General features: G+C 39.2%; 1 protein-coding gene across 2 annotated transcripts; it reads left to right on the top strand.

Annotated features, from left to right (window-relative positions):
- Window positions 1-1,809: 1,809 nt before the first annotated feature.
- chn1 (chimerin 1) lies at window positions 1,810-11,568 on the top strand. 2 transcript variants are annotated; one of them, XM_017422756.3, is made up of 7 exons: window positions 1,810-2,559; window positions 3,609-3,693; window positions 6,582-6,755; window positions 7,605-7,682; window positions 8,351-8,488; window positions 10,502-10,607; window positions 10,777-11,568. In XM_017422756.3, exons 1-7 carry the CDS (start codon window positions 2,305-2,307, stop codon window positions 10,946-10,948), a joined length of 1,008 nt encoding a protein of 335 aa, XP_017278245.1. In that variant the 5' UTR covers window positions 1,810-2,304; the 3' UTR covers window positions 10,949-11,568. The 2 variants fall into 2 exon arrangements, with proteins under 2 accessions (XP_017278245.1, XP_017278246.1); XM_017422757.3 differs by lacking the exon at window positions 1,810-2,559 and adding an exon at window positions 2,771-3,535.
- Window positions 11,569-17,059: the final 5,491 nt, after the last annotated feature.

Here is a 17,059-nt window from a genome sequence, read left to right as displayed (position 1 = left end):
AGATTGGCCTACTTTTATATTATTTGGATGTCTTTGGTGTTTTTTCGCCTGTTTCAGCAGAAAATGAAGGTGGATTACAGTGGCTGTTCTTTGTTTATGCCAAACAAAGACTGGTATGAGTGTCTGCAATAGAAATCATGACCCTCAGAGTTCACATTCAGATGATGAAAGTAAACGGGTCTTTATGCAGTTTTGGGTCAGCAGTGCATAAGAGGAACATTTCCTTATGTAACAGTCCTCTGACCCAACTCAGCTACAGCTTAATGGATTAGGAAAGGTTGGGAGGGAAAAGGGAAATGAAGTTTAAAGAATGAGAATTTTCTAACTTTGTTGGGGTTTTCCAAGGGGTCGAGTCAGAATTAAACCAGATTGGTACTGAATTGGGTTATTGTTTAAATCCTAAAAGTAGACGAGCCGGTTCAGGCTGGACAATGATGGACACTACAAAAGATGTGAAAGATACCACATCCCATGCATCTGTCCTCAGGGGTCCCATCTCTGGACATGTTTGGAAAACAAGAAAATCAATCAGTGTCAATTAGAGCTGCAGTCAAAGTGAACCACATACTGAGAGGGAAACAGTCAGCAGCAGGCAACACAATTACACTGCAAAACCCACTGAAATGGCTCCAGGTCTGAGAGGATGAACTGATGCATATAAAAGCTTCTTACTGTGTTTTATCTCAGGTGGCCTCTTGAGCGGAGACTTCCACTGAAGATGAGAGGCAGTAGCTTCAGTGGAAGCACTCAAAGTCACGTCTTTCATGTTTCAAACCTGTCCGTGTCAGGCAGCACAGTTTGGGATGCCTCTCTACATAATCACTCTGATCTTCAAAGCCTCTCTGCTGCTCCGACTCTCATTCTGATGCCTCTCTAAAGACACGGGAGCAGCGAGAGTCAAAAAAGCCATCGATTTCTGTACAGTCACTTCCTTCTCTGCTGTAAAAAGGTGAGAAATGTCAGCAGCCGGGTCTGAATTTAGACGTGAGAGCATAATCACTTTTTTTTCTCGGAGTGTGAATAACAGCAAGCAGGTTGAAGAATCCTTTCTCTCACATTGTTAACACGATGTAATGTTTGAGACTTCATTTGCATGCAGGCAACACAAAGGCTTACATCAGCGTATACCTCAAGGAAATGAACATCCAGACAAAGACACTGCAAAGAAAGAAAAGCATTCCCAGCTGTCAGATTGCCTGCATGTTGCAAACATTTGATGTTTAATTCTTTATTGCATATTTTATCATAACAGAAGAGAGTGGAATGAGCTTTTCAATGCAAATATTTATTTTGTTTTTTAAGTTTAAACTGTATTCACTCCCGTTGTGTGGTGTTTAAGCAACTGAAAAACAAATACATTATTGAAAAGTGCGAGTGTTGTCTTTTTATTTGTTCTTCTAAGAAAAGTTATCTGCTTCATTTTTGTCCAAATCTTTCTTAACCTAAGTTGTGTATGCATCACTTTTTACGACATCTTCCAGTACATTTCCTGTTATGGTCTGATGCTTCCAGCCTTTTGTATTCTTCGAGCTCCAGTCGTCACCGGTTTCTGTGGCAACGTGATTTTGAAAATAGCTCCAACGGCCCACTGCTGTCGCAAGTTCTGAAGCCCACTCTGGCTGCATGACTCATTCATTGCTCATTATCATCCCACTCTCATTTCATCATCCGGTACGCCCGGGCTCCCCTCTGTTATAGGACGTCTGACGGTAGTGTGGGGGGCGGGGAAGAGGATACTACAAAGCTGCAGCGTAACCGCGCTGCGATTGGCTGGTGGGATCCATTTAATCTGCTGCCACTACTGGAGGGTCCACCTCCATCCTCCATCCGCCTCCTCCTCCCCCTCTCTGTCTGCATCCACTCACAAACAGTGGGCTGCCTCTGTTCCAGGGAGAATATCAGCTCTGCACAGGGAGGAGAGGATTAGCTCCACCACTCATCTCATCTGCATTTACGTTCCCAGAGAACCACATGAGCATCCAAGGCTGCACCTCTTTTGTATAAAACCTGGCACTCCAATCACCGGGCTCTATTTGATCTGCTGTCACTGCTGGGAGAAGATTCAGGAACAAGAGCTCTGTTATTTTTCACTTTTATGTTTTAGAGTCTTTTGAATTGTTTTGCAGACTTTGCTGAATAATTTAAATTTGTTCTCAGCAATGTTGCTATGTGAATGGGGCAATGCAAGTATTATTGTATGACATCTACTTGCTTTGAACATCAAGGAGTTTCCCTTTAATTTTTTGAGGGGGATTTTTCCACTTCATTTTTATCTATTTTTTTTTGGGAGACTTCACCCTCAGGATGCCATCCAAAGAGTCCTACGATGCTCAGAAGAAAGAGAAGCCTTCAGTGCAAAAGGCCAAACGGGAGGGCAATCAGGAGGATATTCTTGCAGCAGCTTTGGGGATGAGGATGGGGCCACAGAAACCCTCTTCAGCCACTTTCTGGCAACCACTTAAATTATTAGCCTACTCGCAGCTCACCTCGCTGGTTCGAAGAGCCACTCTGAAGGAGAGCGACCGGACCCCCAGATCTGAAAAAGTCCACAACTTCAAGGTAAGACCGAAGCTACTTGAAGAGTTCTTGTGAGCTTTTATAAAACAGAGGGTTAAAATCAACATTTGTGGCCACGAGGCTGCTTCTTTTTTCCCCTACCAATGTGGGAGATGAAAAGGGAGGGGGGGTGAGTGTTTCTGAGGGCAATAGAGGGGATGAAGAACAGTGCTGTTTTCGGTCTGTCCGGTGAGGATTTATCAAAAGAGAATCTGTTGGTCGGGCTGTGGAGCACTGCTGTTAGTCGGAGCACCAGATGGGGAGATTACTGCTGGAGAGGCGAAAACAGTGGAGGAGTGTTTGGCTCCTGTTTGGCTTTTTAATGGGACGAAGAGAAATTTCCCTGTCAAGTCTCTGAAAGTGCTGATGTTTTTCCACTCTCTTTCTGCTGCCGTGGCCTTTTGTTTTGCTGATTGTTGCGTTTCAGACTTTTACGTTGTTTCTGCCGCCATTGTGCATTTTTTATTTCTTTGTGTGAATTCAATTTCTAAAAGACTTTCTCAAAAAAAAAATGCAACACAGAAAGGGTGTAATGTGTAAACAAGGATTTTTTCTGTTAAGAGGTTTTGATTTGTATTTATTTACATATACATATACATATACAGTATTGTGTGTATAATTGCCCTAGATTCTATGGAATTCATCCACTGCAATCTATCTTCTCCTATAAGATTAACATAACCTCTTGCAATAAATAATCTCAGTCGTAAACACATTTTTGCGTTTGTAGCTTTTATTAACTTGCTGCAAGAATCCTTGGAGAGCTTTAGTTTATTCAGTTCAGGGGCCTCTCTGATTGGCTGTGCTGTTGTTACCCACTGGAGTGTGGGAGCATCCTTTTCCCAATGTTTCCATTGAAAAGTCTCCCAGCAACTTCACTTAATTGCCGTGCAACAATGACAAAGCCCCACATTAGTCTTCCACACACATACAGTACATGGATCATCCTCCACTGAGGCAGACTACAAAAAGGGATGAGGTAAATGTCTGCAGGAACAACCCTCCTCTCTGTTTGTCACTAACATCCGTCACTCTTCTCCCTCTTGTTTCAGGTCCATACCTTTCGGGGGCCTCACTGGTGCGAACACTGTGCCAGATTCATGTGGGGACTGATGGCTCAGGGGGTCAAATGTACAGGTATGTCTCATTCTCATTAAAAAAGAAGAATCAATGAAAGTGTGCAAAGTGAAAATGACTCTATTTGGGTTATTTGGTTGGCAGTGCATCTGGACCTGGATTACTAAATTTTAATCCAAACTCTCAAGAGTAGTTTGAGGATTATGGGTTGTACAACAGAATGAAGGGAGTTGTGACGTAACACATGATGTAAAACCTTGCATTTGACCTAATTTTGTCTTTTATAAGTTGAAGTTTGGGGGTCAAACATGTTGACGAATTAGTTTATCAGGGTTGTCTTATTTTAAAAAGGCATGCTTGTCATCATTATCACAGTGACAAAAGCTTCCACTGTTTCCATTCTGATGACTTAATGGATTAGTTGCACACTGGGCCAGAAAACACAATAACCCAAATGTGGCTGATGCATTTTAAAGCTCAGCTCATTTACATTGATGGATTATGACTCCTAGTGTGAGCACATTTTCAAAATATTCACCCATGAACTGTAATCATTTTCAGTCTTTCTGAATTTTTGTTTTTTTTTATAATTGTAATGAAAATTGTTCAGGTGCATTTTGCGTCTCTGTTTGTCAAATACTGGGATAAAATTTCTATCTGGCTGTTCTTCTTGTGTGAATCTGTTTCCATCAGCAGCACGGCACTATAATACAGTCTGAAGTGCGTCTCTGATGTTTTATTGATGCAACAAAGTGTGCCACATAAATCTCTGGGAGTTTTGATATTAAATATTAACGTCTTGATGTTGTGAGCTGACAACAATCCCTTTAAAGGCACATATGGTAAAAGCCAATCTTTATCAGCTGTAAACATGCCGTCATTCCTTCAGACTCAACCTCAGCCAGAAGAATCTGGGGCACCGAAGTCTCTCATGACTCCCACATTTGCATACCAAAAAATGTTCTTCCACCCCCATTTTTTCTTCTTCTTCTTCTTTTTTCGTATGTGTGAACTGGTTTTGGTTGAGTGCCAAAGAGCTTGTACTTGTTGTGGTACATTTTCTCATCAGAGTGCACCCCCCCCCCCCCCCCCCCACACACACACACACACACACACACACTCACCCCACCACCCAGCCTCATCCCATCATGCCTGTGAAGGAAAACAAAGCTGGCATATCTCTTTAATGAGGTGCAGAGCTGGGAGTGCGAGGAGGAAGCCCTGTTTCCACACACATACACACATTAAAATTCAGCCAGTTACATCCGAGGAGCTGGGTCACACGACTCAACCCCTCTTTAACCCAAATACTTGGTTTGAAAAGAAAAGAAACTCATTAGAAAAAATAATTTCTGATCGGCTTGCTGATAAGACTTTAGAAGCCAGCCAGCACTAAAAGAGTCAGAGTTGGCGTTGCAAGCAGCATCCCTTTTTTCCGGGTGTCCCTTGGGTGCCTCCTCCCATGTGGGACCCAAGCCCATCAATGTCCTCACATGAACAAGGAGAGCTCAGCAGGCTTGAGTCTGATGACGTGTCATTATTATAGTCCCTGTCTCATGTCTTTAAGAGAATCATCTTTTAAGGTAATTACATTTCTGCATCAATGCGTATAAATTCAGGCTGTGTGAATTTCTCCAGGGACTCATATTAATCATAGTCTGTAGTCAGCCTCCCCAGGCTTTCTATGGCAGCTCTTTTTTATTTTAGATTGAAAAATGGTCAATTTTCTGAGGGCTCATATATGGTGTTTTAATGTTTTTTGGAGTCACAGGCCCCATTGCATTTCTGAAAACAAAACCCTTTCAGAACTTGGAGACAAAAGAGCTAAAGAGCCACCCCATTTTAATCAGGGAAACTAGGTCTTCTGTAGCCCGCAGCTTCTCAATTGCTCCTTCCACAGACAATGTGTGCGAGCTCGGATTTGGGAAAGAATAGAGCGAGCGGCAGATCTCACTGTTCTTCCTCTGGGCACCAGCATTTCCACTGTTCTCCTAACTGCCTACATGTGTCCCTGTTATAAAGCAGAGCTGGTGTCTCTGTCTGTTCCTGACAAGAAAAATCCTAAAAAAAAGAAAGTGGCGCCTCAGGTCTCATATGCTGAAAAGAAAAAAAAAAACAATCTTAGGTACTCGACCTGATATTAAAGTAATTTTTTCAGTGGGGTTCTGTGGAAAGGTCATTAACAATTCAAATCTTACTTGTTGTAGAGGGACAGTTTGGAAAAATAGTTTAATTTTGACCAGACTGATGAGTTAACATTAATCTGGTTTAATCCACCAAAGTGGATTGCTGCCAACTTAAAACAACTCCAGTCTCAAAAATGTCATAACCATTTATGTGAAGTCTATTTTATAAACTTTTACGCTGCTGTTTTTGTATTACATTGTTATTTACTTACAATTATTTGGTTATTTGTCAACACAAATGGTAGCAGCAGCAGCTAGCTGTAGCTCTTCCGGTGCAGCCTGGGTATCAGTGGTGGGAATGTCATAATATTTCTGCTGGAATCACAGTGTAATGCTAAATTTTGAGCAGTAAAAAGGTTTACAAAATTATATTCACATAGACCACTAATAATTTACTCTGGAGTTGGTTTAAGACGGCAAGAATACACTTTGGTTTTTGATCCTGCTCACTCTATAGTGTTAGCTCATCAATTTGGTCAGAATTAAGAGTTTAATTCAAACTGATTAAAAGCTATCTAGAACAGGTTAGATACTAATTGTTCATAACCATTTAACAAACCCACACTTCCAAAGATCTGAATTATTTATATAAATCACAAAATACAAAGCATCATATGTTTTCCTATGTGGTTAATCAGACATTAAATCAAACGTTCCTGTGTCAGACAGGTCTCATTCATTAATTCTGTTCCTCTCTGTGTTGATTCTGTTAACGCAGCCTTTCACTGCTGAACTAACCCATCTGTGTGTGTCTCTCTTCAGATTGTGGTATGAATGTTCACAAAGAGTGCTCGGCTCAGGTGCCTAACGACTGCAAGCCGGACCTGCGACACGTCCGTAAGGTGTACAGCTGTGACCTCACAACCCTGGTGCAAGCCTATAACACAGCCCGACCTATGGTGGTGGACATGTGCATACGGGAGATCGAGTCCAGAGGTTAGTTTGTGTGCATTGTTGTTAGCAGATGAATTTAAGAATAATGTTCTCCAAGATAAACGGAACTAAAAGGTTCACAGTGCAAAATACTAATATAAACTCTAGTCAGTGGAAACATTTTCAACTGAAGACCGTGTAATTATATAAATTATGTGTAGTTTTTGCTTCCATGAGGCATTTTTCATGGACAAACAAATAATTGCATCTGGAGGATAAACTACATTTTATTCTAAATATATGCATGTTTAAAATGTTAAATTCAAACACTGAACAGCTTTTAGTTTCAAATCTTTTTTAGCTGATATAATAAATTATTTCTAATGGATTTAAGGCGGCTGCTTACGGTTTAAATATTCCTGTTTAACAGTTTGCTTTTCATCTGCGGCGTGTGTTACTTTAGTTGTTAAAAACTGGATTCAATTACTGACAAAGTTAATGTTTTGCCTTTGGAGGGGTGACTGAGAGGAATGATGAGCGTGCTGGTAATTGTAAATGTGTAATGAGGAATCCATTACTCTGTTTCCTGCTGCCTTAGCTGATTGCATTTCAGTTAAATCATTCAGCTATAAGTTGTTGCTCCCTCATTGTCTGCCCTCTAATGTCTGTCTGAAGCTAAGTTTGATTTATGTCTTTATTATTTTGCCCAGTGATGCAGAAAACTATTTGCATCAGCCCGTGTTTCCCTTGTTCCATGACATTGTGGACATTATATTCTTAATTTCTTATGCATATCATTTATCATTTTCTAAATTACACATTTCTAAATGCTTGTGATTCTTTTTTTCTACATCAGTTTTGGCATCATGTGCAATGTCTAAATAGTTGCCTATTTAATGTTTGCTCCTCTAGGATTGACATCAGAAGGCCTCTACAGAATATCTGGATTTAGCGATTCGGTGGAAGAAGTCAAGATGGGGTTTGATAAAGGTTTGTCTCGCTTGTTTTATAGATTCCTGTCAACTCAGAAATTACATTGAACGAGATTACCTGCTCATACATGTCCACACAAGAGGCAGAACTTTCCAGATTAATAAAAAAAACCTGGCATATTTGCAGAGGATTAGTGTCCATCAGGGGATGCAGATCTTGACATCTCCGTCTCACACAGGATTTCAACTGTGTGGACAGACCTCTGGAGTTACAAACCATGCGCTGCCTTAAACGTGGCTGTGTTGGGATTCAGCACTTGACTTAGTGAGAATAAACCTGTCTTGGGCCAGTGCGGTATGAATTTTAACTGTAAGAAAAACCCCGCAGCAGTGGACTGAAGTGCAGAGCCAGATCTGCATGCAGGAGATCATCCATGACAGAGTGTCATTCCAGCTCACAGCGCTGTGATGTTCAGTCTGCCAGCACAAGTAGGCCACGGTCTCCTCTGGAAAGCATGCATAAACGGGCAAAAGTGAGAATTAAACAGGCCAGGGGGATGATAGATGGTACTCTGGAAAAAAAGCACTTTTTTTTGCATTGCTATGACACAATCTCTTTACTCCTGAGCTCACCCTGTGATGTGAAAATGCCGATGTGAGACATTTTCAGTGTGAACCTTCTCATTTTCTTCCTCTTGTTTCCTCCTCTATCACGCATCTCTACAGATGGCGAGAAGACAGACATCTCAGCGAGGGCCTATGAAGACATCAATATCATCACGAGCGCTCTGAAACTGTACCTCAGGGATTTGCCAGTTCCTGTCATCTCATTCGAGGCCTACCCCCGGTTCATCGAAGCTGCAAGTACGTCACAGCTTAACAAATCAAATCAGTCACAACACATGCATTTAACTGCGAACAGTCACTGGGAGTTCTTTTTATACGAAGGTGGGAAATCACTCTCAGTATAAACAATACTTGCATTTATTCATTCCGATTTCATCTCTTCATTGTTTACTTTGCACGAGATATTTTTATTATTTTGATTTTGGGTCGTGGATAAATAGAGCTGTTGAATTATTACTTCTCTGCTCCATTTATATTCACTGAAAACTGTAAACTGTGTTTGTACAACTGACTCTTCTGTATCTAATGACTTAACAGCAAAGTTAACTCTAAAATACACATCAAACTCTTGTTTTATACCTAAAACAAAGCAAAAAAAAAGAAAAGATTTCTGTTGCACCAGCAAAATAATGTACGCACTCCTCCTCCCAGTTACTAATGGCTTTCTACTGTTCCACAGGAAGTACATTAATTCCTGAGTGCTTCCTTTGAGGTTACTATGCTGTCTGACCGCTTTTAAAGGGATAGTCTAGATCAGAGGTAGGCCACCCTGGTCCTCGAGGGCCACTATCCTGCATGTTTTAGTTCTTTCTCTGCTCCAACACACCTGATTTGAATCAATGGGTGATTAACAGGCTTCTGCAGAACATGAAGAGGTGATTTAACCACTGAATCAGGTGTGTTGGAGCAGGGAAACAAGGAAAACATGCAGAATAGTGGCCCTCCAGGACCAGGGTTGGAGACCCCTGTTCTAGATCTTTTGAAGTGGGATCGAGACTGGATCTGTTTTAGAACGGCAGCAATCCCGTTTGGTCTTGGCACGGCTCAGACTAGCTTAGTTTACCATTCCAGTTACAATCCCAATTCTGAAAAAAAGCTGGTAAAATCTAAATTAAAACAGAATGCAATGGTTTGCAGATCTCATAAGCACATATTTTGTTCACAGTGGAACAAAGTAAACAGATTAAACGCTTAGGAAACTGTACAATTTAAAAGAACAAATGCTCATTTTTTATTTTGATGGCAGCAACACATCTCAGAAAAGTGGGACGAGGCTACATTTACCACAGTGAAGCATTCCTTCTTCTTTAAACAACAATCTGTAAACGACTAGGAATTTTTATTATAAACTAGATGATGGGATGTTCAAAGTCTTTCATTTCACAAGGCACAGGTTTTTTTTGTAGACTGTTAAACCTCTGCCTATCTTTACTTCTAAAAGATTCAGCCTTTCTACCCAATTAGTTGCAAAATGCTCTCCCAGCTGTTTCCTATTCATACCACTAACTTTTACAACCTTTATGGGTTTATGAAATATCCAAATCATTGCATTTTATCTACATATTACACAATGTCCTCAATTTTGGAAGGTTTAAAGAAGCTTTTCCTTCTAACTGAGGCCATACAAAGAGCTTTTTACCACAGGTAAAACATTTGTTCATGACCTTTCAACAGAACGTCCCTTCAAAAGACTTGAACTATCTCTTCACAGTTAATTTATAAGACAGAGATGGCTCAGTGCGCAGTTATGTGAAACCAGTTGTTTCATTATTCTGGAGTCACTTTGTCTCTTTTGCTTATTTTGTGTCTCTTTTTAGTCATAATATGTTGCTTTGCTGTTCTTTGTGTGTCTGTATGTGATTTGTTCTGGTAGTTTTTTTGTTACCAACATATTTGCAGTTCTTTTATGCCTCATTTGTTCTTGTCTCTGTCAACAGTTTGTGTCTTGTGGTTTTTGTGGTCATCTTGTGTTTCAAAGTTGTCTTGTGTCTCTGGCTGTTGTTTTTCTTTTGTGTCTTTGCGGTGACTTTGTTCCTTTTTGTTATTTCACGTCTCTTTGTAGCCGCCTCTCTCCTGTGGTTTAATAGACTCACCAGCAAAAAATCACTTTTGATGAAATTATTTTAGATGGATTTTAAACAAAGACCCTCATCTGGCACCATTTTACCCTTCGGGCCCCTGAGCCCGCGCCCCGACGGCCCATTTAGGAATCTTTTCATGCTAATCACGTCTTCCCTTTCTGTTTGCCAGAACTCACAGATCCAGAGAAGAAGCTGGAAGCTTTCCGCGAAGCTCTCACTCTGCTGCCCGCATCGCACAAAGAAACTCTCAAATACCTCATGGCCCATCTAAAAAGGTAGATTAGAGCTTATTGTTCAACTCATAAAGCTTGTTCACCAATCATATCTGACATTTTTTGTTTATGAATTCTGTAAAGTGCCTAATTTTTTAATGTCTTTATTTAGGTGAGTCCATAAAAGTGTTCTAATGCCAGGTTACGTGCATGTTTTGGACATTTTTTACAGGGTGACACAGAATGAGAAATTCAATCTGATGAACGCAGAGAACCTCGGCATCATTTTCGGGCCCACCCTGATGCGTGCGCCCAACCAGGACGCCATGACAGCTCTGAATGACATCCGATACCAGAGGCAGGTGGTGGAGGTGCTGATCAAAAATGAAGAGGGGCTCTTTTAAACTCCGATCAGGACTTTTGTACAACAGTTCTCTTAACTGCTCTTTTGTGTAAGGACTCTTTGTGTACATTTTTGCAAGCCTCACGCTGACCTAACATCAGTCACCCTCTCTTTCCTGGGTGTGGATGATGAATCTTGTACAAACTCAGTGTCTCCCCATTTTTGTCGGGGGATTTTCTGAGGCTGATACGCTTTGTGCAAACTCTTTGTTGCTTTGTGTTGTTGTAACTTAGCATGAGTTTAAATTGTTTAGCCTTGTGATTTTCTTTCTGTCTGATCTGTAGTAGTTTTTGTTCACATTCCCGCCTGCCTGCGGTGCAGTTATTTCTGTGGAACTTTGTACATCTGGATGTATAAATAAGCTACTAAGTTTTCTTGGGTAATTTTTACGATACTGTATTTTTTTATCTGCCCGGTCATTTGTTACGTGAGCTGCAGTTCTTTAGTGGAATGAGCCTTTTTAATGTGTAAACACTGATGATTTGACCTGATAGTAATGTTTTTACTGTTTTAAACTCTGTTGTTTGTGAAATTAATTTTGTACTGTAATGTTTTTGTACACAACTTGTGCATGATCACTTTAATTTATTAAACCCTAATTTGAGAAACCGTTTTGATCTATTGTCCTAATAAAAAAAGAAGATGCATTTACCTTTACTTTTGGTCCCTTACATACAGAGTCAAAGGTTGTAAATGCAGCCATTTACATTAAATTGCAAATAGTTTCCAAACTAGTTTCATTTTTTTAGCCTTAGGATCTTCCACTGCATGATCAAGATACATATAAAAATATATATCTTTCTGCACTATATGGTCTAATGCTTTTTAGTAGCTTTGTGAAATAATTTCCTGCTTTGCTTTCTATATTTTTGTTGCTGTTGGTGTTTCTTAAGATAAAAATTGTTGAAAAATTTTGTTTTTCAAACCCAGAATGTCCATACAATAACTCTTGTGAGTCCTTTTTAGTGAGGACTGTAAAAAAATAAAAAAAAAAAACATTTGTGCGAGGCAATAAAAAGCATGTGTTAACACCAACGGCATCTTTCAAATTAAGAAAAAAAAAAATAGGGTTGTCTAAAATAATCTGAGACCAGGACTTGTTTGTGGCTTTACTCTGACCCGAGCAGTTCTTTCTGTGTCTTCAGTGACATATTCTGCCTTAAAGCTGCTCTGGAATACACACAGATATAATGAAATTCAGATTTAATTACCCAGTTTTTTTTCAAGCAATTTCCACAAACCAGTCATGCTCATTGTCAGTGGCTCATTACATGATCTTTGTTCACCCTGTTGAAGCTTAGAGACCCTATCAGAGTTATTTTTAATCACAATTAATCTTCATATTTGTAATGGACACTTGAGTTTTTGTGCTGAGTTACTATTTTGGCTGTTTGCATGTTTGCGGGTTGTGCAAACAGCATGTGAGCAGCAATCAGGACTTGACATTTAATCACTATGGTGTTGTGACCACATCACATTGGTTTCATGTAAACCAACCCTTCACTTGTCTCTGGTGATTGTGTGGCAAAATTGGATTTTCATCCAACCGTTTAGCCTGGCCATTTTGAATATACCGTACCTTCATCTATGACGCACATTGACTGCAGAGGGAGGTAAAGCAGGCCAATAAAGCTAATCAAGCTTTCTATCTTGCAGTCAGATAACAACATGGAAGAGTGGTGTCTGCTTAATGTTTTGTGTGCCAGACGTGCATTATTCTAGCCATCAGGGTAAATTTAAAAGGCTGTGATCCGTGAGATAACCGACCTTTCTGTCTAAACTGGATGCTTTCCTCTCTGCAAAAAACTGTCCAGAATACATCTCAAGCTGTTGAAAATGAAAATATAAGTATTACAAATACTCTCTAGACTACTGAGGCATTAGAAAGATGAAAATATACAATATATTCTTGAGGGGGGAAAAAAAAACAGCACTGTTTCTACATTTATTTTTGGAACATTGTGTGATACAGCTCAAAGCACATTATAATCTCTTCTATAAAAGATGGCTAATCCTCCTAATCTTCATCAAGGCATAAACATCAAGTGTGTCCAGTTTCCATCAACCCCCTGCAGATACCCCATAGATGCTTTTATTCAGATTCAGTGAACATTTAATCACTTAAAAAGCAGCTGTAAACACACAAGCTCACGGACAGGACCCCAAAAGTGTTTGTCTGCACAGTCGTGAGCACAAAGAAGACCGCTTCATGACAGTCTTGGACAAAGACAAAGGTGGTGCTACATGGTGTGGATTCAGGTGGCCCTGCCGTGATTGGACAGACAGAACAGGGGAAGGTGGAGGCAAATCTCTCTATTTCAAATGTTGCCAGAATGGTCATTTGTCTCTAAGTGAGATGAATGAGGTCTGTGGTTGAGTGGCTGGCTGATTGAACGGATCAGGAATGTGAGGAAATTGAGTCGCTTGACCCATCACAGGTCTGATGGAGCAGGGCGGTGCAGGGCGGAGAGGAGACAGGAAAGTGGAACACCTGGAGACACAAAGCTGTTTGAAAAACAAAATCAGATATGAAAGCAGTTCAGAAGACTTAAACTGGATTGTAGAGGTGCAATATGAACAGTTTTAGATTTAAAAACAAGCTAAATCTTTTTCATTTTTAATCAGAGGGGGCTGATATTCAGTTTTACTTTATTTTATGTCCTTAAAGTTAAAAAAAAAAACAAATATAGATTATGTTACAATGCAGCACTTTGGTCACATTAATGTTCAGTGATGATACTATAATTCCTGCAAATATTTGCAATAAATAAAGGCACTTAGATGATGAATTATAGCAGCAAACACAATTTAATTGATATTAAATGCTTCTGTTTACTTAGAATTAGTGTCTCATAATCCTAAGGGTAGATTTTATACTAATAAATGTTTCATGAGAAAAACATTAATAAAGACTTGAGAGTTTTTCCCATAATCCAATTTCCTTATTGCTATAAATTTCAAACAAATCTTACATATATTTTAACGTGAAACGTTATAAATTACTTATATTTAACAAACTCAAGGAACAAGTTAGTGATCATAAAGTATTTTGCACATCTTGACCCAAATAGAAAACAATTTAAAACGTTAGTTCTCAAAGCACACTTTCTTTATTTTCATTAATCTTACAGCCGTCTAGTAAATAAAACAACAAAGTAATTTGTTCTACCTAACTCAAATTTTAATGCAGAAAAATTTAAGAAGAGCCTAGAGATTGCAAAGTTACTCATTTGCCTAAAAAAGACATTTTAGGTTGGTCAAACATATTTTCTTAATGTTTTAGAAGTTTTTGGATTCACTGTTATTTGTCTCAAGTGTGGCAAAGTTTAGTTTCTGATTTTGAGTGTCTGGTTTTATTGATAAAAATTAAAAGTTTTTTCTATTTTTTCAGTAGATTTTGTTTTGGCTTGACAAAATACAAAGCCAGTAATGTGTCCATGATTTTGGAATAATCAGACCATCACACAGAAGTAAAACTAACATATGTTACCATATGTTGAAGTTAAACTTTTCATAATCTTTTCTTTCTTCATATTAATAATTACTCTGATTGTTGTTCAGTTTTATTGTTTTGAGTGTTTTTTTCTGCAATAGAAAATTGTTACCATACAGCTGAAGCCAGGGGATTTTGTTGGCATCAAAAAGCTCTAAGTCTAAATCTTTTTCTCTATCAGTACTTTATGTTTGATCCAGTTTGTCATTAAAGTCAGCCTTATGCGAGTTGATAATACCCTTTAGAAACAATAAACTGCAGTGATGTTTTGAAGCGTACTTTTCTCGACTCCTTGTATTGTGTGAAAGCTCGGATGTCATCAGGCTAAATCTGGCTTCACTGTTTTACAGCCCCTCACCACCACCCCCACCTCAGCCATATGCTGCATCTGACAAACTGTTGTTTTCCCCGACAACCGGCTCCGATGCAACAACAACTCGTGCCCGCCCCGCTGATCCCCAGGCACTGATGTCTCTCTCAATTAACATTTAGGCTATCACGTTGATGCTGCTTGTTCCTGCAGTGCTGATGGTGACTTTGAGACCAAAGCGCTGCTCGAGTAGAGTGGATCCATGTCATGAAATCCTTGTGCTTTGTTTCCTTCTCTTTACCTTCAGAACTGCAGCATGAGGCTGGCTTCCTGAACCTTTCATGGAAACTTGGTCATCAATCCTATAATCCATCTAATCCATATAATCTCTTTCCTGCTGTAATACTGATGTTATGTTCATATTTGCAAACATGAAGCTGCATCCAGCTTAAATCCCAGCACTGAAACAGACGAGAAAGTCCTGCACATAAAACTCTCTAATTTAATCTGATTGTCTGTTTTTTTTAATCAGCTGCTTCCCTTTGTCTGGTTTTATAAAGGGTTTGAACGATTCACAAATTGTTTTTGCTTTGTTATAATTACCTGGTATGTGAAGAAACTGAATTATTATAACTGCGTTCACAGTTTCACCTGATGTGAGAGACTTTTTCAACAATGGAAAGTGGTTAAAGGATGTTTGTGGTCAAAAGCTCAAACATCCCATACCTGTCCCTTTCTCATAGTGAAACTTCAAACTGTACTTTTTTGTCAGCATCACATGCTCTTCTGCTTCCTGACTTCTTATCTTTTATTTTCCTGCAGACTCTGTTCTGACAAAAGGTAATATAAACATGATATCCACCACAGAAAAAACAGTGGATATGTATATTTCTCATAACTGACTGCCATTGTAGAGTTAACAGAAAACATAAGCTACTTTACAAATTTAATTTAAACTGTATGTTGAGTATTTAGATTTATGTTTACGTGAATCTTGTTTTCTTTTGTTTAATTTTACAAAACATTTTTCAAGAAAACTAATTACAAAACTAAAATAAGTCAATGTATTCCGAACATTTGCTCAATCTGTTAAATACATAGACATAAAGACTCACAGAATTACCTTTAATTTCCATGTTTGGATTCGTAACATCATCTTACACTTATGTTTGTCGAACACTTGTCAGACTAAAGTGTCCCTACATCTGCTGCTGCAGTAACTTCACAGCTTTTGTGCACATCTGGCCATGTTCTCAGTGTGCAGGCCTGCCTCATTACCCAGTGTCCCTCTGTGCTGTCATGTCTGAAAGCAGGCCTTTGCTTTAATGTATTATACATCACTTGGTCTCTGTTTCTGATATGACTGCTGACAGGAGAGTGTGAAGGAGAAGCTGGTGCCCAAAGATGCTTTCGCTCGGTTTACTGAGCAGCCACGCCACAAAGCAACAACAACTAAATGTGCGACGGCGTCCGAACCGGTTTACTTGTTTTATTAGTGGCTTTATAAAGCAGAAATATGTGCCCTTTTATCTAAATTTGACTTGTCTATGGACGTAAACAAAGCCATGACTGTGTTGCTGTATAAATTCTAGAGGGAGATTCCTGATTGGCTGTGAGGCTGATAGAAAGCAGACCAATAGAAACAGCCCTTTCTTGTGACAGAGTGGGAAGTCTGCATATTTATGAGCCAATATACAGCTGAATTTGGCAACTCTATAATGTTTAAAAAGACAAGGCGTTTGTATGTGGCTGTTTATAGAAAACCTATGTGTTGATATAATTGTAAAAATAGAATTTAATCTGCGTCAAAGTTTAGTTACAAACATCTTGTCATTTCTTCAGTAAACTGTGTCTCCACCTTTTGCCTCAAATTCCTATTTGAGAAATAAACTTGTGTCAGCTGTTTTCTCCTTTTCAACCCAACTAGTCGTCTTGTCAAATGAATGTTGATCTCACCCAAAAATACAGCTTTCAATCACCAGAAACATTCTGTTTAGATGTTGTTTAAACACATTACTTTCTTCCTGGAAACTACCAGCAGTTATTTAATGGGTTTTTTTCTAACGATTGAATGAAAGGTAACGGGACATCTAGAGAGAGATCTTGAAGAATAATACAAACAAGCTCACTTGCCTTTGATTAAATTTGTAAAATTACTTTTTGTCTTGGATAAATGAGACTCTACACCAGCACATATATGATGTTTCTTATATTGTGGTGATTTCAGCAGTGAAACTGTTTTCTTTTGGTCTGCAGAATCTCTAACGTTGTTTCTGAGTGTGTTCCTTTTGGTCTTTTTGACGCTGATT

Source organism: Kryptolebias marmoratus, linkage group LG6, assembly GCF_001649575.2.
Source record: "Kryptolebias marmoratus isolate JLee-2015 linkage group LG6, ASM164957v2, whole genome shotgun sequence".
NCBI lineage: Eukaryota > Metazoa > Chordata > Actinopteri > Cyprinodontiformes > Rivulidae > Kryptolebias > Kryptolebias marmoratus.
This window is presented reverse-complemented; position numbering and strand designations above follow the sequence as displayed.

What these genes read in the sequence shown, in the direction of transcription:
- chn1 (XM_017422756.3), top strand. Translation starts at nt 2,305, where the DNA reads ATGCCATCCAAAGAGTCCTACGATGCTCAGAAGAAAGAGAAGCCTTCA. An exon ending in ACGGGAGATCGAGTCCAGAG is followed by an intron (nt 6,756 to 7,604) that starts GTTAGTTTGTGT and finishes TTGCTCCTCTAG; the next exon opens with GATTGACATCAGAAGGCCTC. An exon ending in CAAGATGGGGTTTGATAAAG is followed by an intron (nt 7,683 to 8,350) that starts GTTTGTCTCGCT and finishes GCATCTCTACAG; the next exon opens with ATGGCGAGAAGACAGACATC.